Source organism: Macrosteles quadrilineatus, unplaced genomic scaffold (genome assembly GCF_028750875.1).
Source record: "Macrosteles quadrilineatus isolate MER2022 unplaced genomic scaffold, UCM_ALF_1.0 Scaffold_2__2_contigs__length_208266976, whole genome shotgun sequence".
NCBI lineage: Eukaryota > Metazoa > Arthropoda > Insecta > Hemiptera > Cicadellidae > Macrosteles > Macrosteles quadrilineatus.
The window spans coordinates 9,201,268-9,224,951 of NW_026542595.1; the positions used below are offsets into that span (position 1 = coordinate 9,201,268).

The window sequence follows — 23,684 nt, forward strand, 5'->3', positions numbered from 1 at the left end:
TCAGATTTTGTAGACACCAGCGCCAGTGTCACCAACATGAATAACTGTAAACACAATAAACGAGTAACAACTTGTGTTGGTTAGTTCCATAGATATGTTTATTTATTTATTAACCCTCCGAGTGTTATTTGTCGCTGCAGCGACCCACAAACACTGTTTACGGCGAAGGCTCTATGACTGACAAAATCGGATTGAACTGGATCGAGTAAGGTATCGTTTTATTTGACAGATTCAGAGCTTTCTCCGGAGGTATGTCTCTTAGCGCTATTCATTTTAGTTCCAAAAATATTGTAGCAGACAGCTGACTTGCGTATTTGTAAACAGCTTGGTTATCCTCGGACCGATGACTGATGTGTTTTATTACGTTTATCATTGTTTTAGTGTTAAAAATAAAAAGTAGTGATATACGTGGTGCATTATAAGAAGATTTAAGTGATTTTGAAGGGCTGGTTGATGATCCTGAAGAAGTAGGTAGGTAGCGATATTGATGTAAATTATCAGCCAGATTCCTAGCTATGGTTAGGCTATGCATTCTTAGCTAAACACTACCTATGTACTGAAATCTGTTTTTTGCCCATAACTTATTTATTTGCAAATCTACTTCCTTATATTATTATATATTTGTAATCCTAATAAAATTTAGAACAAAGTGGCTATTTTCAAATATTTATAGGCCTATAATTTATACAATTTCATTGGGCTCAAACTTATTTTTTTTTTAATTTTTCCAAAATATTTTTTTTTTACCTAAAAATTTTTTTTGAAACAAATGTTCCTTATGTTCTATGTATAATATTGAAGCCCATGATTTTCCAAACAAAATGGTATATAGAACAGTATAATTAACATTCACTCGCCTACGGCTCGTGAGTAAGTATTTCTCTCGAGTGTTTTCAAGCTTCTCAGATCCGTTTTAATAAAACCTTGCAAATTAGCAAAAAATAGGCAGACATTAAGGCCAAAACAAGGGACACTTGGAGGGTTAATTCCATACTCCTTGAGGAGTTTGTTTTCTCTATGTATTCGTAACATATGTCTGCAGAAATATCGATATATCGTTTCTAAGTACAGTGAAAATTGCCACCATATCAGTAGGCCAAGCATAAATTTAATATTCTAAAATATTTTTATTTTCAATATAAACAAACATGGAAATAGGCCTAGGTTATGATCTGTTTAAATATGTTTTATTGATGTTTTGAATGTAAAAATTCAGTTAAGATCGGTGTACGTTTTTAATGAACTTGAATGAAATAAAACTATCTATCTTCAAACAAAAGAAGACTGAAAACTTAACTTCACGTTTTTAGAAGTAGGCCTAACTTAAGGATAGGCTATTCATACAGGTGATAGATGTTACACCACTTTTTATTGACCTATTTTAATATTTTTAAAGCTATTTTTGACTAAATACATAGGATAAAATAAAGAAACAACTTTATTTTTACTTTGTTATTGTTTTTATTTATATCATATGGTACAATACAATTCTGATGGTCTTCCTGTATCTGCCGGCTCTGCTGGTCGTTGTCGGCGGCAAAGGAAAGTACCCATTTATACAGACTAATTTCCCATTCCTGCTGGGTAATTAGGCTACCTACCTATAAATAACCCTTTTACCTGTTGAATTACCCTTTTCTCCACATTATTAACCATGTTTTATCTCCCCCACCCAAAACCCCGAATTCCCACCGGCCCCCTAGTGTGTTGGGATTATTGTATATATATTTAACTAGTAAAAAAAGGAGGCCTCGGCGCCAAAAAATTCTTTTATAAAGTTGTGTAGGTAGTATTGATGTCCTAGAATACCATAGTTCAAAAGATTTTAGAAAGTTTAAGCTGGATTCTGGGTCCTAAATAAATACCAGATGTTTTTAAACTGTTCCTAGTCACCAGCACTACAACTTTCTCAAATGACTTTTTGGTCGCCGACAATTCCTGTAGACACCATGCCTAGATTACTAGACACCACCCCTGAAAAACTCGCTTAAACATCGTGACAGGGCAGTTTACTATACTATACACCCCATCAAGTTACTAGACACCACACCCAGATTACTAGACACAATTACCAAGATTAATAGACACCCTACCTAGATTACTAGACACCAAGCAAATCTTACTATACACCGTTACCTACATTACTAGACTCCACGCCCAGATTATGGTTAGGTTAGGTTAATCTAGGTAATGTTGTCTAGTAATCTAGGTAATGGTGTCTAGTAATCTAAGTAATGGTGTCTAGTAATCTGAGCGTGGTGTCTAAGTGCTAGACAGATTGCTCAATCTTGGTAAGGTGTCTAGTATATGAAACGACCCTGTCACGATGTTAAAGCAAGTTTTTCAGGCGTGGTGTCTAGTAATCTAGGGAGCGTGGTGTCTACAGGAAGCATCGGTGACACAAAAGTCATTTAAGAAAGTTGTTGTGGTGGTGTCTAGGAACAGTAGAACGTTTTAGGTGAGTTCTGGAAACTGAATATTTACCGATGTTGTTAAAAATATTGATTTTTAATCAATATTTTCAATTGATATTAGCGTAGCCCAGTTAAGAAACTGTAGTTACCCGGTTAGGTTATGAGAGTTTCATTTTGCCTAGTTAAAAATATTGGTTAACCGGTTAGGTCGATCGATATTTTTATTTGGTTGCTTGTGCCAACAGATGTAGAAGTGTACCCAATATTAGCATAACTTAGCCCACTTAAGAAACTGTAGGCCTACCCGTCAGACTAAGTTTTACCGTTATGCTACACCTCGATAAACATAAATAGTACAGGACTAAATGATATATACTAAGATAGTAATTAGATATATAGACTCTATCGGTTAAATAGAAAGAATGTTTTAACCCTTTGCGGTAACTGTAATTATGTCTCCCTAGTGTCCTTTGAGGTATCTTAGGCCACTCTTAGTGCCCAGAATTCCACAGTCAAGTATTGGCGGTTAACCAATGGCGCGGGCCCCCAGATGTCCCTCAGATACGTTAGACCATTCAGTGTGCCCACTAGCGAGTAGCGATATGCTCGAACGGTCTCTAGGTCACTCATAGTGCCCAAGGAAGTTAGTTCATACGGTTTTACAAATATGTCATTCAAGCTAACTTAGTATCTAGCCGTCTGTTTAAAATAATGCAATTTTTTCCCTACCCCTTGAAATTTGTCTTATAGAGGTTTGACTGTATAGGTATAGGTATTCTAGTTGTAGTGAAGTGAAGTGACGTCATTAACCTTATTGCTGATGACAGAATCAAGATTTAGTTAATAAAGCCGTCACTTTCAGTTGCTTGGAGTTTAAAACAATCAGCTGTAGGACAGTTCATTCAACTTGTAAATGTCATCATCCGTGCTTCCTTGTTTATTCAAACGTTCTATATTTGAACAACGATATCTTCTTTACTATTCATTTGCGGTGAAAACTAATGTTATTATTAGATTCAGGAGGTAAAAAACTATATTAAATCCATGTAAAAGTTAGTGTAAATCCTAACTTCTAGGCCCTACCAATATTTGATTTCACAAACCAATATCAAATTGATGTTTCAGGCATTAAGACATGAAGAATTTCAAGAAGGATGTGATGCTGCTTGTAATGGGTTAGTACAAATTGTTTAAGCATATATAAATATGCCTGTCCAATCCTTTTATTAAATTTCTTCTTTTTGATGAGGATAATATAAATGCTAGGTTCTAGGCGACCGGTACAAAAAACACTGCAAACAGTCAGATATATCCGACCCTCTATTGGTTAAATTTTTATTTTTACTTGGGTTCTGTGTGTACCCCAAAGTTTTAGGTCAAGCCAAGCTAACAGTTTGGCCTAGAGTAAATAACTTTTGGGTCAAGCTTGGGTTGGGTTATTTATGTTATAGGTGTGTGACTGGCTTGAATTTTGAGCCTGGTGATGTTTGCAATCTTATTAAACCTATGCAGAGATTGTGCGATTAAAAATTCACGATTTAATTGCCATTACGGGAGATGTTCACTAGGATATTTATAGGCATGCACTGTGGATGCGATACTCCCTGGTGTGGATTAACGTCCGCACGGGTGAGTACTACGACTATCTGCAGTACTATCCTGATAATTAGACCGATTCGTAATTACCAAGGCTCGGATAGATGTGGTTCGGATTCCACTATAAACTGTAGGTCCCTTAGTTGCCATTAGCTGTATGGGCTATTAATTAACAGCTGTGTCTAAGGAATGTCGGCCTTAGTCACTAACAAGACTACAAGATCGCACCACTCATCCTACACTCATCTCCATTCATACTTGGCTTAAAATACCTACTTTGTATGGTCGCCATTTCCTAACAGTATTAACAGACTTGACCACTAGATTTTTGCAATATCTCAATTGTGGTATGATAATTATTTGTATCTAGAAAAATATATTTTGTATACATTTTTCAATAATCAATATTTTTCAATAAGCTATTCATTATATTTTTCGAAGCAACCCAATTTTTAGGCATACTTGTCCTGATTTTGGTCTGAGGACTAAGACACCTCGCCATTTTAGGTAGAAGAAGTGAAACTGTAGAGAACAGTTAATAAAATTCACAAGGTTTTCCTTTATGCTGTAGTTTTCCAGAACTCATCTTTTGCATTAAGTAAAACTAAACCTATACCTAAGTGCTCTTTTATGGATTCGATTACCTGAACTACCTACCATAACCTTAAACCTTAATGATTGGTGAATGAGTGGCTCAGTCGTTAGTGCAATCAACTGTAGAATTATTGCAGCGGTGTCATGAGTTGTAGCATTAATGGTTGAGGTCCTGGTTCTCGTCACTACATTTTATCAGTACAGTTGACTTTTGCTTTGCTGGATGCGTTCCAAGCACGGGCCCAAGATCCCTGTGGACGGGTGCACATAAATGCAAGGTTATAAGGGGCTAACAATCACTTGTCTTACAAAATTATACGCCAATCAATGCAATTCAATTAGTTTATTAACCAGTATCAACCAGTTAACATTATAGACTTGAATTAGTAGCCTACAAGCATTTTACAATTGACAAGATGACATGTATTTTCAATCAAAATCCAACTAATCCATATACAAAGTGTTCATTTTTTATCAGAACAGTTTTATTTGAGTAAAAAAACCTTTTTGATAAAATGTTTAATACAAAACACCCTTTTGGCCAGCACAAAGTTAAGTCCAGTCACAGCAATCATAATGAGTAAAGGTTTCTCTGTTGCTGATGCTTGCAAGAAATGTTTGGGCAATTATTCCGTATGTTTACACTGGGAAAAGATGTCATTTATTTTTATGTCTTCCTACAGTTTTTCACACTGAATCCACAAATGAGATAAGTTTTTGTCGGAGAAATTCTTTAAGTGGCTGTAAAATTAAGGTTAAAATTACAAATCTAATGTTTATTGAACAGTACTGATAGTAATATGGCGTGGTCTGGACACCCGTATGTAGGCTCAGGACTGAGTGAAGAGAGCAAACAGCTGTTTATACTCGACTTAATGCAGATTGAAATCAATTCATTTTGAAACTAAATATTCAGCCCTTATTTAGGCATGTGGGGAAGGTAAGTCAGGTTTTATGTGGATTTGTGACTGTAAGTGTATTAAATTTATATTACACTAGCTGTTGTACCCGTGCTTTGCAACGGGAAGAGAACACAAAATTGAAACATTTTTATCTTTACATATGGTAATGAAATAGTTACGCATAAGCCTTTAAAAACAAAATTTAACCTTTATGGCCTTTATAGGATAGATTTTGTCATAAATGTAAAAAATAATAGTACTGCACCCTAAGCCTTGTAACTTTTTAATGCTATTCAATATCATAGAACCAACTTGTGTAGTTGAAACAGCTGACAAAATTCTTTTATTCCTTTTAAATATTATTATACATAAGGTTAACATGGGAAACTCCAGAGCCACTGGGGCGGAGCCCGAAAGGACTTTTGAGATAAGAATGCATACATATATGTTAATTGGGAATGTGAGCTATCATCATACCAAATTTCAGCCCAATCTGACGAGTATTTTTTGCGTTTACTTGTCACAAACATACATCCATACATCCAAACTTTCTCATTTATAATATTAATAGGATTAGGAAGTAGTGGGGTCGTATAGCTTCATATGATGGCAGAATATTTCAGTTCTGGCAGAGAGGCTGCAATTTTAGGTGGTTATAGTATACAAGTTTCTGAACCTAAAACCGCCCAGACCCCAATTTTTAAGGACCTCGGTCGTCCGTAATGACGTCATCAAAATGGCGGCCGTAAGAGGATGCTGGGTCCCCATGAATTGGCTATAATGACCGAATGCCTGAACCGATTTTCATGAAATTTGGCACACAAGTGCTTGAATACATTATCTCGGCCTGGGTTGAAAATGGTCAAGTTTCATCAAGTCATTTCAAAATGGCGGCTGTTCAAAACTAAAAAAAATATGAGGAAAATAATTGTGAATTGTTTTATACAGGGTGAGTTTCAAAAGAGTTCCCCCCTACTTTTTTATACATTTCGTAAGATATCAACTCCGAACCAGGTCAGATAATTGTAGAGTAGCGAGTACTTCATTTTGACTGGGTTTTATTTTATCCGTTTTTTGTTATCAAGCTTTCTTGATAAAATATAACAATTATTTTGATTTAAAATGTCAATATTTCAAAAACCAAATATGACAATGAAAAACGGATTGCGGCATTGAATTCAACATAAAAAAGTAGTTCACAATGATGGGTCACAACACCACCTTCATATTTAAAATAATTTATCACACTTCAAAATGGCGGATCCAAGATGGCGGCTGAAAAAAATACATCCGTCATAACTGAGTGAAAATAGGTCAACAATGAATGGTGGTGTCCACTTATCTTTATCTAGCACTATTTTGAGATTATGACCTTAGTTTGTAAATGCACAATGTTATAATGGACTAAAAATAAAGTTATAAAAGTTCTCATAACTTTAGAATGGATCAACATTTTTTTAAACGGATTGCAGCATCGTATTCAGCGTAAAAGTCTTGTTTGAAACGGTGGGTCACAACCCTGCCTTTACATTGCGGATCCAAGATGGCGGCCAAAAATTTAAACCCAGTCAAAATGAAGTACTTGCTACACTAGAATGATCTGACATGGTTTAAAGTTGATATCTTAAGAAATGTATAAAAAAGTAGGGGGGGAACTCATTTAAAACTCACCCTGTATAAAACAATTCACAATTATTTTCCTCATATTTTTTTTAGTTTTGAACAGCCACCATTTTGAAATGACTTGATGAAACTTGACCATTTTCAACCCAGGCCGAGATAATGTATTCAAGCACTTGTGTGCCAAATTTCATGAAAATTGGTTCAGGCATTCGGTCGTTATAGCCAATTCATGGGGACCCAGCATCCTCTTACGGCCGCCATTTTGATGACGTCATTACGGACGACCGAGGTCCTTAAAAATTGGGGTCTGGGCGGTTTTAGGTTCAGAAACTTGTATACTATAACCACCTAAAATTGCAGCCTCTCTGCCAGAACTGAAATATTTTCCTGCTACCCAACCTGACTAAAGGTAAAGTTTAGGTTATAACAAACTGACTCATCAATTTATGCTACCTCCAGACTGCTTCAGCACAATCGAAATAGTGGGTGAAACATAATGAAATAACAATATCAAAAATTCTTGATGTTGGAGTTTTGCAATGAATGTTGGTAAGGTTAATACATTTTAGCGAACTTCCCTATTTGGAATTAGCGAATTTCCCTATAGGAAAGTAGCTATTACTGTAGGTCTCATGGTAAGACTTGAGCCCGGAACCGATTTACTTTTTCATTTTGATGTGATCAGAGGCCAAAAACACTATTCGTTCAAATAACTTGAGTAATTTTGTTTGATTTTGATTAAATTTGGTTTGAAGGTGTAAGGTGGGATAAACTTGAATGAGTTAGTGAACCAGCAAGATCGGCCGATGGGAAATAGGTTTTGCAGGGGGTTTTATGGGGTAAAAATAGGTTTTTCTCATTTATGACCATCAAAAGACAAAATTTACCAATTTCTTTCTAGACCATTAGAGCTTTAAATGACAAATAATTAAGTTTTCTGAAGTGTTTTGTGCAATTATCAGTTACGGAGAAAATTCCAAAAAATTAAATTAAAAATTCCCATGTTATTCTTATAGAGAATATTGTAAAATGTTGTAGTTTGCTTGATTATGGATATATAGATCAAAGTTGGCAAATTTATTTATTTTACACTAAGCCATTATTATTTTACTGGAAACACACTTTATTGGCCCCCCTGTAGCAGCAAACCTAGGTACCGTACTCGTTTAACCAAATGTTATTTAAATAGATTTAATCTTACTAATATTATAAATCTGAAAGTTTGTGAGTTTGTGCGTGTGTTTGTGCGTGTGTTTGTGTGTGTGTTTGTGTGTATGTTTGTTGCTCAATCACGCATAAACTACTGGACGGATTGGGCTGAAATTTGGCATGATGATAGCTCACATTCCCGATTAACATTAAAGCATATTCTTATCTCAAAAATCCTTTCGGGCTCCGCCCCAGTGGCTCTGTAGTTCCCCATGTTAACCTTATGATTTTTCATATTTAAAGGAATTAATGAATCTTAACAGCTGTTTCAATTAAACAAGTTGGTTCTGTTCTATAATGCCCAATAGCATCAAAGTTACAAGGATTACCAATAGAGTGCAGCACTATTATTTTTTTTTATTTATGACAACAGCTAATTTCCAACCAAAAGGTGAGTGAGCGTAGCGAACGAACTTCAACTTGGAAGCGAGTTAGCGTAGCAAACGAGCTAACCTGAAGGCAAGTGAGCGCAGCGAACGAGCTCTAACCTAAAGGTGAGTGAGCGTAGCGAACGAACTTCAACCAGGACGTGAATGAGCCATGCGAATACTTATGAAGTTAAACGGGGCAAAGCCCGCGGGTACAGCTAGTTGTATATAAATTCAGTCAAATGGAAATTCGCTTAGTCTGCAGGTTTGCTGCAGCGGGGTATTTATATTGTAATTTTGCTTGTTTTTTTGGTTGGAAATGATTATTTAAGTTTCATAAATATTTTTTTTTGTAATCTCAGTTAAGATTGTAATATTTTTTGTACTATTTCCCATGGTGCCTAAAGTTACTTATGGTCATTTGTCCTGTGAACTTATCTTGCAACTTAATACATTCCTATTGTTTGCTTTGCAATCACTGTGCATATTATTTTCCTATATTTAAGTTTTCTTTACTAGGTACTTAAGTAGGAAGTTTCCATAAAGTATTTATATTTTTAGGCCTTACGACAATCGATGGAGTAAGACAATGGTAGGATACGGCCCAGAAGATACCCATTTTGTGGTAGAGCTCACATACAATTATAATGTTCACAAGTATGAACAGGGTAATGACTTTCAAGGAATCACAATCAGATCTCGTGAAGCTATTGAGCGAGCTAAAGCTGCTGGTTGGCCAATTAAGGAGGAAAACGGAGTTCACGTTGTCGAAGCACCTGGTGGATACAAATATTTTCTGTTAAATGAACCTCAGCCTACAGATAAAGGTAAATTCAACTATGCTTCTTCTGTTGATAAAAATTGTGGTTTGTTAATTGATATGTAGAGGTCGTACGGAACGAGGTGAAGCTTGGAGGGGAATAGTGGTGTGGCGGGGGAAGTTTCGCTATGCGAGGCGACGATCGGCTCGTCTCCTACCCCCACCATGGATTTCCCCGCTTTAGAACGTTCCCACCGAAAATCTCAGGCTTCACCTCGTTCCGCACGACCTCTAACTGGATAAATTCAAGTGGAAATCAATACCTATTTAAAAGTCAAACCTGCACAAAACAGTGCAATCACTACTATTTCCTCTATGTATTTTTATACCTATTGCATTTTTTAAACTTTTTAAGGTAACGGTCCTAACCCTAGTATTATTTCTATGTAACATTGACCTTTTGTTAGATATAAAATTACTATCAAATGATAGACTAATGAAAAATGGAATTTGATCTCGGTCCAGAATCCTACCTGGGATTGGGATTGAACTAGAAAAAACCTAAGATTTGAAGGCAAGCAGAATTGCCACTCCTATGCCCAGATAATTATCCCAATATCGCTTTAATAATACAGTAGACTCCCTCTTATCCAGACTCCTCGGGACTGAGGCCAGTCCAGATAACGGTTTTTCCAGTTAAACCAGGGGTGCCCAGAGGGGGGTACTGTGGCGCGTTTGCGCCACAGGAATTTTTGGGGGGGACTATTTTTAAGGGATTTTGGGGGGGATATTTAATTTTTGCTAGCTGTCATAATGGCTGTATAATTTTGTACAAGCAGTCCGAAAAAGTGTTTCTCACTAAAAGTAGCTCACTATCAACACCAACATTTTGCCGTTCGTAATTAAGATTGCTTCTAACCAATCTAAAATGAAATCTAAGCTACAAAAATATGTAAAAACTTATCAGATTTGTATAGCAGGAGATTTTAATATAGATATTTTAGAAACCTGCAGCTCACCCAGCCATAAAACTAGGTTTTTAAATTTAATCAGCATGTACGGTTTTACAATTAATTTTCGTTCTCCAACTAGAATAACTATAAATACAAGCTCATGCATTGACAATATTTTAACTAATGACAACTTTGTTTTTAACCAGAATATAAGATCTAAAATGAACCTTGAACTAGGTGTTTCGGATCACAGGGCACTTTTTATTGAAATTTCAAGAAATACTGCACTTTGCAAAAAAATACAGTACAAAAAAAGATTATTTTCAAAACAAAATAAAGCGCTTTTTTATCAACACATATCAGGAGTTAATTGGAATACATTGCCTCAACAAGATGCTCAAACTAATTTTAACCATTTTTTCAATCAGTTGTTAGTAAATTTTGATAAATGTTTCCCTCTTAAATTTTACACTAACAAACCACCCAAAAATAAATATAGGAAAAGCTGGGTGACTAAAGGTATTAAAATATCAAGTCAGAGAAAAAGAGAGCTAAGCACTATTGCCAAAACGGTTCAAGATGTTAATTTTAAAAAGTATTACAAAAACTATAGAAAAATATTTAAAGCTGTTTGCGATAAGGCTAGGAAAATGTTTAATTGTAAAGTTATATCATCTTCAGATAATAAGAGCAAAGCGGTGTGGAATGTTGTGAAGTCTGAACTTGGAGTCCTGAATTCCAATCATTTGGATTTCCCTGATTTGTGTGTCGGAGACAAGCAATTAAAAGATGGACAAAATGTGGTAAATTTTCTCAATGATAAATTTTGTAACATTTACAAAAATATAAATTGTATGCCTTGCTTACACACTGCAACTAATTTGATTAATAATACTAGTAGGCCTAATAATATAAGAATGAAATTTCAGTTCAGACATGTATCGATTTTAGAAATTAAAAAAACCGTTAGAAATTTAAAAAATAAAAAATCTTCTGGATGGGATGAAATTCCTATTGAATTAATTAAAAATGTCATAAACCATATTGCAGAGCCTCTGTGTCTAGTAATCAATCAATGTTTTGATGAAGGAATTTTTCCTTATCAATTAAAAATGCTGGGCTGAAACCACTTTTCAAAAAAGGCTCAGTAATGGACCCTGATAACTATCGTCCTATTTCAATACTCCCATCTTTGTCTAAAATCTTTGAAAAAATTGCTTACAACCAAATCTATTCATATTTCGAAAATAATGATTTATTTACCAATAAACAATATGGTTTTAGATCTGGGAAAAACACTATATCTGCTGTCTCAGATTTCATAAATCAGGTTTCTGATGGCTTGGATGGGTCTCAGAGCACAGCTGCGGTGTTCTGTGATCTATCCAAGGCATTTGACTGTGTAAATTACAATATATTAATGAGTAAACTTAAATATTATGAATTTTCTGATATGGCTCTGTCTTGGATGCATTCATATTTGACTAACAGACATCAAAGAACAATAATCGTAAAAAATGGTAAAAAATGTATTTCACAGTGGCTTAACACTAAATGTGGGGTTCCGCAAGGGTCAATACTAGGCCCCTTGCTATTTTTAATATTTATAAATGACTTACCTCGAAATGTATCGTCTAACCTTATCTTATATGCTGATGACACTACAGCAATAGTTAAATCAAATAATTTGCAAAATCTTAAACAAGAAATCAGTCTTTCTATTCTTAATTTATCTAATTGGTTTACAGCCAACGGGCTAAAACTTAATAATTCTAAAACGCAGGTGATGTTATTTCAAACAATTCAGAATAGGCAAAACTCCACTGTTGAATTATCTTATGATAATAATATTATATCCTTTACTGAAAATGCAAAATTTTTGGGTTTAGATATCGATAAGAATTTAACATGGAAAACACACATAAAAATGGTAGTTGGTAAATTAAATACGGCTTGCTTTCAAATGTATGTTTTGAGAAATGTAATAGATTTAAAAACTAAACTCACAGTGTACTATGCAATGTTCTTTTCTGTCTTGCAATACGGGATTGAATTATGGGGAGCAACTTCTTATTCTAAAGCAGTTTTCAAAATTCAGAAGAAATTTATAAGGATTTTATCATTTATGCCTAAAAGAACCTCATGCAGAGCTTTATTTGCTAAATATGAGATATTAACTTTGCCTTCACTTTATATATTTAAAATGATGGTGAATTTTAAAATTAATTATCAAATGTACAATGATAAACAAATCAGTCATCCATATCTTACACGCTCAAAAAATTTTCAATATCCAAGACATCGCCTTTGTTTATATGAAAGATCTCCTTATTATATGGGATTAAGGCTTTACAACAGTCTACCCACTAATTTCAAAGAAATTAACAGTATTTCAAAATTTAAAAATGATTTCAAACGATACCTTTTACAGAAAAATTATTATAATATTTCCGATTATTTAAATGATAAGTAAATATATTTTAGTTTAAGCTATGTGGATTTTAGTTTTGTTATGTAACTTAGTGTTTAAGATCTCTGACAATATCACCTGTTTCACCAGCTAACGCTGGATCTGTGAAATGTTTTGTGATAATAAAGTAATATTTCATTTCATTTCATTTCATTTCATTTCTAAGAATGGTAAAGCACCTTGTCAGACAACCCTTAACATACCAGTGTAGAATTTTACATGCTACATATGTTTTGTTGGTTCTTTAACTCCACCATAGTCAGGATTTACAAAAGATCCCCTTCTGGAGGTGTCGTCAGTATACGTTACAAACATTTAACACAAAACACGAAACGATTACAGATAGGCTTATCTATTCACGCACGTACATTGCCGTCGGCAAGACTGGAAGTAAACTGAATCGGGTTCAGGTTATGACGGACCGACGTGGTCTCTGAATTGTCGTCTGCGTTTTCAACAGCTGATATTGGACTATTGTTATAGTGACTGAGAAGAGTATTGAAAATATAATGGCTTTCATAATTAATTGAGTGTTTTCACTCAAAAATGTTGTGCTGTCCCCAATTTTATGTATTCATATATTTCAAACTCCTCAAAGTATTTAAAAATTTCCTTTCGTGCAGTACTATAGAATTTCGAGACCATCATTTATATCCAGCATATAAATTGGTTATTATTGTCAATAGTTTTGAATGGAAAACTCAATTATGAATCCCGTTGTATTTTCAACATACTCCGTCACTACAATTAGTCCAATATCAGCTTTTGATAACGCAGACGACAATCCAGAGACCACGTCTTTCCGTCATAACCTGATTCAGTTTACTTCCAGTCCTTCCCGCGGCAATATACACGCGTGGATTGATAGGCCTATCTGTTATCGTTTCGTGTTTTGTGTACAAACGGATTGTCTGACAAAATACGTTCCTACCATTTTAGTCATAAAAGGCAATCCTGGGGCTATCAAAATGAATTATAAGATTACTTCGTCACAAAAACCTTTTGTTCTGGTAACATGGTATTTTGCCCGGCGATTTTTGTAGAAGGCAGCCTGGAAGTGGCTAGCAACAAGTCTGACTTATTTCGTGACTCTGCCTATAATTTTGAAACAATTAAGATACTTTTTGCCAAAGTATTATTAATACACTTAAAGCTGTTTGAATTCTTAATACCCTCTAAACATTAAATCCACCTAATATATTGTACAGTTACAGTACTGTGTTGGAGTAGAGTAATTCACCGAGTATAGGCCTATTGTTGAACGTGTTGAAGACGTTGTCTATAGCAATACTGAGCACATGTTGGCTGACAATACTAATTCGGAATTTTGTAAATTGAAAAACTTCTAATTCAACCATTACTTAGATATGTATTGTTAAATGACGTTTCATATTAAACATTTAATTTTGATTCTCAATCAGCAAGTTTGTTTTTTGTACCTCAAGTTTACTAAATACTTTAAATACTCGTTTAATGAGGTAAAGGGAAATTGTCAGATAAATTGGTGGGGGGAGGGTAGGTTTAAATAGACGACAACATAAATTGGGGGGACTACTCCTTTGGCTTAGGGGGGGGGGGGATCGCGCCTCTGGGTTTAGGGGGGATGGGCACCTCTGAGTTAAACCTACGTTCCCAAAAACTCGTTAAAACGGACTGTTTAACTGCATCCGCATACTGTATACAGTATTTGACTTAAATTTAGGAGAGCATTGTATTTAGATACGCGATCACTGCTCTCAAGTCTTTCCTACGAGAACAGTCGTTTCAGTACCCCCACTTCCTGCCGATCTAGTCCGATTAAACCGATGTGCTGATAAAAATTGTCCGGTTAAAGAGATGTCATTTCCGCCAAGTGCAGTCCGGTTAAACCGATGTTAGGTTGAAAGGTGTCCGGACAAGAGGGAGTCTATTGTATGACAAAGTATATACGAACAGGCTAATCATGTTACATAACGAGCACTTGTAACATTTAAATAACATTAACCCCACCAGTTAACATTTTTATTTCAATGGAAGAGATTTAATCCATGCTACTATTATGTGATGACAATCACTTTCATTTCGGTTATTGTTGTGAAGATACCGTGTTATCATCCCATTGATAACACACAAGTGCTCACACTAATCTAAAGGTGTCACTTACCACCTGCATGCTCTTCAAGTTATGTAATACAGATTTAAATCTCAGCCTTGTAATTGACCCTTGTCATCTACCTTGAAAGATAAACCTCAAAAACTTAATTCCGAGTGTAATCTGATTGAGAACCTTATACGTAGGACTATACTTGAGGCCGTTATAAAGTTGGGATTAAAAAGGTTTTTTTTTGTGTGGGTGTTGCAATTGATTTTAGAGTGGGTGGTGTTATCATGCCCCAAAATGAAACAACATTACAAACAAGAGTATAGCAATTCCTTGCTTGATACACCATAACTAGTAGCCAAGCCTACCTTTGTCTACATGGTAAACATTTAGAAAAATAAAAGAAGTTAAAAACATTATTGCCTAATCATTATCAATTCTTAACTGTGATCAGTTCGAGACGTAGGAATTGGCTAACTCAGGAACTCGCTAACTCGGTCGTGTGTCGGAACTGGCTAACCGTCTCAGTCAGGAATTGGCTAAGTCCGGAATCCGCTAACTCGATTTTGTCTCGCGGCGGAATTCGCTAACTCTGGAAGTCGCTAACCCGGCCGCGCCCACTGCACGGAGCGTTGCCAACCTTATACGACAAAATAATCGTACACTGCCGTATTTCAAAATGTCCGTGTCAATAAAGATACAGTAAATGTTATTGTTTTTTGTATCAATTCCACTTTTAACAGATAACTAGCCCAAAGTAATTCAAAGACAATTAAAAAATCATTAAAAAGTGTTTTTTTTATTAAACTGTACAATGGCCAGTTAAATGTTTATGATTTCGATCTTAAATATAAATGCCATCAGTATAAAAGAAAACAAGCTGCTATACCCGTGCTTTGCAACGGGAAGAAAATGTGACCTAGAGAGCTATTCAAGTGGTGCTGATGTGTGTTTTAAAATACAGCAACTCTATGATTTAGTTTGAAAATATAAACTGATTTAAAAGTGTAATCCTACTTTCAAACCCCTACTTTTGATGTTAATAGATCCAAAAGAACATACCTCCATACGGACACATACCTTAGCATCAATTTCTTCATATTGCTGCTTCATAAATGACATGTTTTACCATAATTCTTCAATTTTAGTCAAGCCTCTTTCCATGTAGCTTACTATATAAATTACAAAATAAAAACTTTGAGCAATACTTTAACACAACTTATACAACCTTTCTTTAAAACCAAACATAACCCTCCTCAATCTTCATTTTTCTAGTAAATAAACAAACATCAATTCATTGCACTGACCAGCTGTTTCATTAACTAAATTGAATTATATCATTTGAACTTTGGAAATATGCCAGGGGTAGCCCTTTGGAAATTAGCCTGTGGGGTAGAGCCCTTAGGAAATTCGTCCATATCAATACTTTTCGGCAAATCTACACACTCTAAGCTTCATTTTGATGTGCCATATGCCTATATTTTTATTTTTTAAATGACCTTAACCGTTTACATAAAATTTGATTGTATCACTTTAATAATATAATAGATAATAGAATATGAAAAATATTGAAAATTCAGTTTAATTGGTACTAAATAATTAAACCTCTACGAAATTAAGCTAAAATACACACAAGTTCTTAAACACGGAAAACAGATTTAATCGTAATGTCGTAATAAACCAAAACCATTAATTAATACAGTCATCAACCATCGTAACTTTCATTACTAATTCATAGATTTTAAATTAAATGTTCGTCGTTGAACCGTCCAACTTACGTGTACAAATATGATGACATAGACTAAGTTTTTATCTAGACCTAATAGCAATAATGTTACATGTTTTAAAACCGTTTATAGATTGTACACCTAAGCACCACTAGTAAAAAATAGGAGAAGATATAATATTCATATAATAAAACGTGACAGAGTTATTTTAATTTACGATTCTTATAAACGAATTGACGGATTTTCCTGATTTGAGTGTTGGGTTTCCTTTATATTGCTTTCACAATCGATATAAACTATACCAAGCCATTGCTCGGTTCACCGTTCCCCAGTACTGAGCTACACAATAGACAATAGCTTTGTTTTTGGATAAGATTAAGTAATTTTAGCTATGGCCACCATTCATAAGAATTGTAACAAACAAGAACGCCTGGGTCCATTTAGAACCAGCCAGGAGAAAAACTCCAGACTTTTAAAAAGTAGGCCTACTGAAAGACGTAAAATTAATATTAATTCAACAAAATTAAGAGGATGACCCGGGTTCTACACTAATAGCCTACGATAAACGAAATTAACAAGTTGTATTTACGCATAGACTAACTTTTAATGCAATCCATGAATACATTAGGCCTACCACTTTATAATGTATTGATAAATATTTATTTAAATTCAATAGCTCTATTTAAAAATACATTACCACTACAATGTAATTTTGTAATGACGTTTAGCGTGTAAATTTTATTATGATGTATGATTCAAGATTACAAGGCCAGTATATAATATACGAACTCAATAATTTTATTTGCAGAAGTTCACAAAATGGTATTTATTCGAATAAAAGAAACAAATCACGGACTACGAAAATAGATATTTCATAACATGTAATAGATCCAAATTAAATGTGCATTTTTACCTTTTTGCATACCAATAAGCTACTATTTAAGTAAAATACCCCAGCCGCAGCACACCTGCAGACTAAGCGAATTTCAACTTGTCTGATTACATTTTTACTAAAATATTTCCATAAATAAAACATAAGTTATATACAGGGTGTCCCGGAACTCTCTACCAATATTTTAGGGCATTGATCCTGGGTAAGAAACGTACCTAAATATCATATTTAAATTGTCCGGAAGTCCTTAGTTACGCACACAGCCGTCATTTTGTTTTTTTCAGTTATTAATTTTTTTCTAAAGAATGGTTAAACATACGAAATGGAAACTTTGCACAAACATTTATGACAACTAGACAACGCTACAAAAAAATTATGAAGATTTTTCAAATTCATAAAACAAAATGGCGGCCATTTAAAATTTTTGTAAAATCAATGGTTTTTGAGTTATTTAAGAAAGAAAATTTTATATGGCCGCCATTTTGTTTTATGATTTTGAAAAATCTTCAAAATTTTTTTGTAGCGTTGTCTTGTTGTCATAAATGTTTGTGCAAAGTTTCCATTTCGTATGTTAAACCATTCTCTAGAAAAAAATTAATAACTGAAAAAACAAAATGGCGGCTGTGTGAGTAACTAAGCACTTCCGGACAGTTTAAATATGATATTTAGTTATGTTTCTTACCCAAGAGCAATGCCCTAAAATATTGGTAGAGAGTTCCGGGACACCCTGTATTTCCAATTTAAATAACATCAGATTTAACGAGTGCTTAGGTTTGCTGCTACGGAGAAGGTAAAAAGTGTTTTTTGACAATATGTCAATAGTATAGGATGAAATAAATAAATTTGCCAAATTGTATCAACATTATATCCATAAACAAGTAAATTACAACAGTTTTCATTTTCTCCATAAGAATAACATGGGAATTTTAAATTACACTTTTTTTTAATTTTCTCCGTGACCGTTAGGCATACAACAGCATTTCAATATACTAAATTATTTCTTTTTTTAAGCTCTACATAATGGTTGAGAAAGAAAATACAAAATTTGTTGTTTTAAGGTTAAAAAATGGGAAAAACCCATTTTTTAAAACCCCCATAAAATCCCCCATAAACCCCTGTTTCCATGGTCCGATTATGCTAGTTCGCGAACTCGTTCGAATGAACGTAGGTTTACATGTTTGTACCAAATTTCATCAAAATCGGATCATTTTTGCTCGAGTTATCGCGCTAACGGACACATATATAAATATATACATATATATGAATTTGAACGGACGGTGTTTTTGGCCTCTGGGGACCTCAAAACGAAAAAGTAAATCGGTCCCGTGTCTAGGTCTTACCATGAGGTCGTGTTTCGTTTACAATTGTTTCTTGTTTTCAGTAATTTAAAACCTTGTTTAAGCAAATAAAACGTTCTTATCATAACTAATAACACGTCTCCTAGTTATATAACCAAACAGTAAAGAACAAATCATGAAGTTAACTATAAAATAATAGAAACACAATTTTGTCGACACTAGCGATCAGTGTTACCGGACATGAACTAGACACGAAAAACGAGCTTCAAAGTTTACAATGGGATGTAAAGTTTACTTGTGTTGGTCTATTGTTTTGAGTTATAGTCTATGGTAAGACTATAATGCATTTTTCCACCCTAATAATCATAAGAATAATGTTAAACATACTTCTAAATATATTTATTTTATCGACTACGTTGCTCTTACTCCTAATTAATCGTAGGATACGACATTATGGTACCGACACGATATAGGTACTACACTTTCGGCAACACTGGCCAAAAATATTCGTGCTTGGCTCCCATTGGACGGCCCGCGAGGCTTCTGATTGGGAGTTAGCGAGTTCCGCCGAGGGACCGAGTTAGCGACTTCCGTACGAGGACGGAATTCGCTAACCCGGCTCTAGAGCGGGTTAGCGGGATCCGGAGTTAGCCAATTCCGAAACCGAACAAGTTAGCGAGTTCCTCTAATCGACCAAATTTGAAGATAGGGCGTTTAACATGGGGTTAGCGAGTTCCAGAGTTAGCCAATTCCGCGGACCCATCAGTTCAGTTTGGAAAACTTGTAAACATCAGTTTCAGTTCAAATAATGTGTGGTGTTAAAAATTTTACACTGTAGCAATTTATCCCAGTCAATATAAAACTACTGATCAGCCAAATATAGTAATAACAGTTACAAAATAACAACATTGTAATAATTAGACGACAGTCTCATTTCAAGGTTGATAGAGGAGTAGTCTGAGGCTGCTATAATTAGAAATCTACTAGCAGAGTACCCGTCCTTCGTACGGGGTTGGCGTATAAGTTTAAAATGCTTATTGCAGTTATACTCAAGCTTTGCGTTTGCAATGGGGGAGGACAAAGTTTGATAAATTTTGCTTCTTTAAATTGACTGTATACTAATGGTATTACACATCTACCATAGCCATAATGTTCTACCACTTTACCTAAACAATAAAGAAAAATAAATTACTACGAATTCACAAAAAACCACAAATTATTCATGACACTAATAACATAAACATAACTGTAAACAATCCTCCTTTGACAGTTCTTATTGCATATCACAGTTTTTGTTACTGCTTAATTCAAATTAGTTGTTTACATAAATGAAATAAAAAAATTTAGTGCTGCACCCTGTTGGTAAATCTTATAACTTTTTAATGCTTTTGTAACTCATAGAACCAACTTTTTTAGTTGAAACAGCTGACTAAATTCTTTAATTCCCATTAAATATGAATACTCATAAGGTTAACATTAGGAACTAAAGATCCACTGGGGCGGAGCCCGAAAGGATTTTTGAGCTATCATCATGCCAAATTTCAGCCCAATCCATCCAGTGGTTTATTCGTGATTGAACTTCAAACAAACAAACACACAAACTTTCACACCTATCTATCTATATCTATCTATCTATATACTATTATAAAGAAGAGGTGGTGTCTGTGTGTGTGTTTGTATGAGATAATCTCAAAAACTACTGAACCGACTGGGCCCAATTTCACAAAAATGAAGCTACAGCTCCGAGGATACATATAGAACTATTCCTGCTTTGATATTGTCTTAGGGCTCTGTCCCGTGGGCTTTCAAAAATTTGAGGTGAGAGATTTAAAAGTAAATATTGATTGATGGTATCCATGGTAACAAAGAACAAACCTACACGAAACGGCACACGGAAGATTTCTCAGGTGCCGTTTGACGTCACCAACTGAATAATGAATAATGAATAATGAAGTTTATTTCCCACAAAAAACCACAATATAACAATACATGAGATGTAGAGAAATAGAACTGGCTACTTGATCCAGTAGTGTAACCAGTTTGCTTAAACTAACTTATCGGCTAACATGACGTTGTAATTTATGGTCTAGCATCTGTTATAAAACATTGAATTCCGCCTGAACTGTGCATCTGATGGACAAAAACAAGAACTGTTTTAATAAAGAATGAAAGTTATTACAACAGGATATTATTGATATAATTTATGTCCTGCTGAGAAGAAAGCCAAATTATCGTTGCTTTGCTAAAATGCTTTAAATTTAAACTATTCTTTATTTGAAGTGGTAGATAATTATAGTATTTTGGACCTAGATATTGAAAAGAGTGACGAAAAATAGCTTTATTTACTTTGGGTAGTTTCAGAGTATTATTGGTAATGCTTCTTGTTATGTATGTGTGTGTAATATTTGGTATGACGTTAACTCTGTTTCCACTTCGAACAAAAAACAGTCTAAGAACTTTGAAAACAAAAAGGTGCTGTATGGGCAAAATTTTTAACTGTTGGTAGAGTGGAAATGAACTTGTTCTTTTAGGTTGTTTCAAAATTATCCGCATAAAAAAGTTTTGTGTTGTTCTTAATCTATTTATCAAGGTTTTATAAGTTCCTCCCCAGCATGGCAAGGCATATTGCAATCTTGAGTTGATTAGTGCAAAGTATAATGTTCTCAAAAGTGATTCGTTACAAAAATTTCTTAAAAAATAAAATTTTCTTATTTGTGTTCGTATCTTAGCATGTAGATTTAATATATGAGGTTCGAAGGTGACTTTTTCATCGAGTAGAACTCCTAAATATTTTATAGATTTTACTTTTTCTAACGGCTGGCAATTACATAGTTGTGGACTGCAATTTGAGGAGTGAAAAATTAAAGGAGATGGCAATTCAAAACCAGTTGAGTGGAAATTAACAAATTTGGTTTTGTTTACATTTACCTGCATTCTATTGATCAAACACCAATTTCTTAAAAGTAAAAGATCATCGTTTATTAAATTTTCCATCAACATCAAATCGTTTTGTGTGTAAAAAAGAGCAATGTCATCAGCAAAAGCAAAGATATTTCCGTTAAAAGGTAGATTTAATAAATCGTTGATGAACACTAAAAATAAAATACCTGAGGTCGTTGACCCTTGGGGCACACCCGTTTGTACAATGAGAGGATTACTGTAGTCATTGTTTATTTTTACTTGTTGCCTCCTATTTGTGATGAAACTCTTAAACCACTCAAAAGCTGTACCTCTTATTCCTACGTTTTGCAATTTATTTAAAAGAATGTTGTGATTTACCATGTCAAAAGCTTTTTTAAAATCAATAAATAGACCTGTTGTTTTCAGTTTTGAGTTTAATCCTTGGAAGATGTGATCGGTTACTGCCAATAAAGCACTTTCTGTTGACCTGCCTTTAATAAAACCAAACTGCTTATTACTGAAAAAATGTGTTTTATTTAAAAAATTTTCAATTCTAATCATCATGAGCTTCTCGAGTATTTTAGAAAAAACTGAAAGTAAGCTAATGGGTCTGAGATTTTCTAAATTAAAAGAATTATTTTTTTTCAAAATGGGTACAATTAAACTTAATTTGAGTGTCTCTGGAAAAATACCTTTGTTGAAACTCATATTAAATATGTATTCTAAAACAAGAGATATTTCGTCAATTATATGTTTAAGTAAACTAACACTGATGCCATCAAAGCCAGTAGATTTTTTGTTCTTTAAATTACTAACAACTGACTTTATTTCCTGCACTGTAGTTGGTGCTATAAAAAACGTTTGTGGACAGATGTACATAGGAGGTAGAATTGCTGCAGGGAAAGTGATTGGTTGTCCAGCCTGTATTGAGACAAGGTGGTTGTTTATTTCCTGGGCGATAAGGCCAGGCTCTGTTATCAGTGTCCCATCGTTTAGCTCAATCCTATCAATGTTCTTATCTTTTACATTTCCAGTCAAGTTATTAATGATTTTCCATTGTTGGGCAATATTACCATTACATTCTTGAAGTTTATTTGAATAATATAAGTTTTTTGCTGTGTCAATGTCAACTTTTAAATTGTCTGTAAATCTTTTGAAATAGGTGTTGAAAGCAGTGTCATATGGTCTTTTTTTGGAAAGTATATAAAGCTTTCTTCTCCTTTTTATTCGATTAAAAATGTTTTTTGTAATCCAAGGACTCGATAACTTTGCTTTCCTCAGTTTAGAGTCAACATGAACAGTTTTTTTACTAGTATTAACAACGTTCATTAATTTTTCATAAAAAATACTAAAACAATTGTTTACATCTAATTCAGAATAAATATCTTCCCAGTTAGTATTCTTAAGCTTAGTTTTTACAAGATCAAAATCAAGTATTTGTTTCTTAAGGTTTATGTTATCATCACATGTGTTAACAGTTTTTGTATTGGACAAATATCTAAATTTAAGACCTAGAACACAATGGTCAGTGATACCTAAATCGAATACTCCACTGGAAAACTGTTGCATATATCTATTTCTTACAAACATGTGGTCTATTAATGTTTTTGTAAAGTGAGTAATTCTAGTAGGAGAGTTAACTATGGATATAAACCCATTATTGTTTAGGACACTATTGTAGCTTTCAGATATAGCACTTTCCTCCAAAAGATTAATATTTATGTCACCAATATATATTGCATTATTTTTTATTTCTAACATCAGCTGAGATAAATCTATTAAAAATGAGTTTTCTGGAATTTTTTGTAATCTGTACAGGCATACTAGCTTAAAATACACTTGGTTCATTTTTATATTAGTCCAGTCAATGAATGATCCAAAAGTAGGTGTAGAGTGC

At 34.1% G+C, this 23,684-nt stretch overlaps 1 protein-coding gene across 2 annotated transcripts in view; it reads left to right on the top strand.

The window, feature by feature from the left end:
- LOC128986854 (glyoxalase domain-containing protein 4-like) overlaps positions 1 to 23,684 on the top strand; it is a 45,638-nt gene that overhangs the window by 9,190 nt on the left and 12,764 nt on the right. For both annotated transcript variants that reach the window (XM_054407425.1, XM_054407426.1), the window contains exons 2-3: positions 3,540 to 3,589; positions 9,268 to 9,533. In XM_054407425.1, the coding sequence (XP_054263400.1) occupies positions 3,540 to 3,589; positions 9,268 to 9,533 (316 nt within the window). The remainder of the gene's footprint in view (positions 1 to 3,539; positions 3,590 to 9,267; positions 9,534 to 23,684) is intronic.